Below are 1224 nucleotides of genomic sequence, written 5' to 3'. Positions count from 1 at the left end.
GGTGGGGTGGGTGAGTGTAATCAATTGGTTTCGGAGTTGAATGTTTCACTCACAGACTCACAACATCCTGACCCTGATGCTGTTGTGACTTCGTCATCGCTGGGTTGGGGATTTTGGGGAGAGAGAGAGAAAGAGAGGGGGAGGGAGGGAGGGAGGGAGGGTCATCTGTGTGGTTTGAGCTTGACAAAGACTTAAGGCACGCAATTATTCAGTCCATGATGTATTGGTTTTCCTGTAGCTGTTACGGGTGGTTTCTTCGTATAAGTTGTCGCACTGTGATTTATTAGTAGTGGACCTTGATTCCTTTAAATTCTGCTTTCCGAAAAATGTTTCCGTTGTCCAGCTGACTAGTCCGGAACCTGTAATTGATGGCAAACATGGAATGAGGAAGAAGGGTGTGTCGTCATAAGATAACATGTTCCATTTTTGAGTGTCCTCATAGCCTAACACTGTGGGCCATGTCAAATAGCTAGTTGTGTGCTTGGTCTTGTGATTTCTCAGTTGTATTACTGATTGGTTGGCGGGTGCTCTGTGTGGTGTTCTTTGCTCCCTTTTTCCCCTATCAAACATAAATATGTTATTTAATATTATATCTTTCTTATCTCTCTTCCCTCTTTTCATGACATCTGTAGTCTTCGACACTTTACTTGAACTTGTGTTGCAAGTGCTTTGAAACTCTTACTAAACTACTAAAACTAAAAACAGTTGTGTAAGCCTTCTCTGACTACTTCTGACCAGCATGATGTGGATGTGACTCAATTGCCGCACAGACCTGTGATGGTCAACCGTTTCGAATTTTTGTAAGGGCACCTGTGAAATTTGCCCTCCGGATTTCTCGACCCATAGACACTGGATCTTGAAGAACGCCCCTTCTCAGCCAGTGAGTTCTGGAAAAAGCATTTCCATGGCGTCATGTGTAGTTGTAACTGCCGATTTCCAGTTCTGTGCAGTGAGCTCAGAGCTCTGGCAGTCCTACTATGAAGAAATATTCTTGCACACAACTATGACCTCTGCGGTGTCGATGTGAAGAGCATAACTTTGTGATCGTTATGCTGGTGTATGTGGTGGGAACGCGAAATGTCCCTCCCTGGCAACGAGAAGCCCTGCCCTCTTGGGAAGGGGAAGGAGGAGTCTCTCTCAGGACAGATGCACAGAAGACTTATTGTAAGTAGCAACAATTTACATCTATTGCTCTCCTCTCTCTCTCTCTCTCTCTCTCTCTCT

General features: G+C 44.9%; 1 protein-coding gene across 7 annotated transcripts in view; it reads left to right on the top strand.

Moving 5' to 3' along the window:
* LOC101847344 (MAGUK p55 subfamily member 5) overlaps positions 1-1224 on the top strand; it is a 72680-nt gene that overhangs the window by 30028 nt on the left and 41428 nt on the right. The window contains exon 1 of one of the 7 annotated variants that reach the window (XM_005098987.3): positions 700-1164. The exons of the other annotated variants lie outside the window; for them this stretch is intronic. Within the exon in view, the coding sequence (XP_005099044.1) occupies positions 1050-1164 (115 nt within the window). The 5' untranslated portion in view covers positions 700-1049. Of the gene's footprint in view, positions 1-699; positions 1165-1224 lie in introns of those variants that run through there. 7 annotated transcript variants of the gene reach the window in all.

The sequence above is a fragment of the Aplysia californica genome, unplaced genomic scaffold (genome assembly GCF_000002075.1).
Source record: "Aplysia californica isolate F4 #8 unplaced genomic scaffold, AplCal3.0 scaffold00199, whole genome shotgun sequence".
NCBI lineage: Eukaryota > Metazoa > Mollusca > Gastropoda > Aplysiida > Aplysiidae > Aplysia > Aplysia californica.
This window is presented reverse-complemented; position numbering and strand designations above follow the sequence as displayed.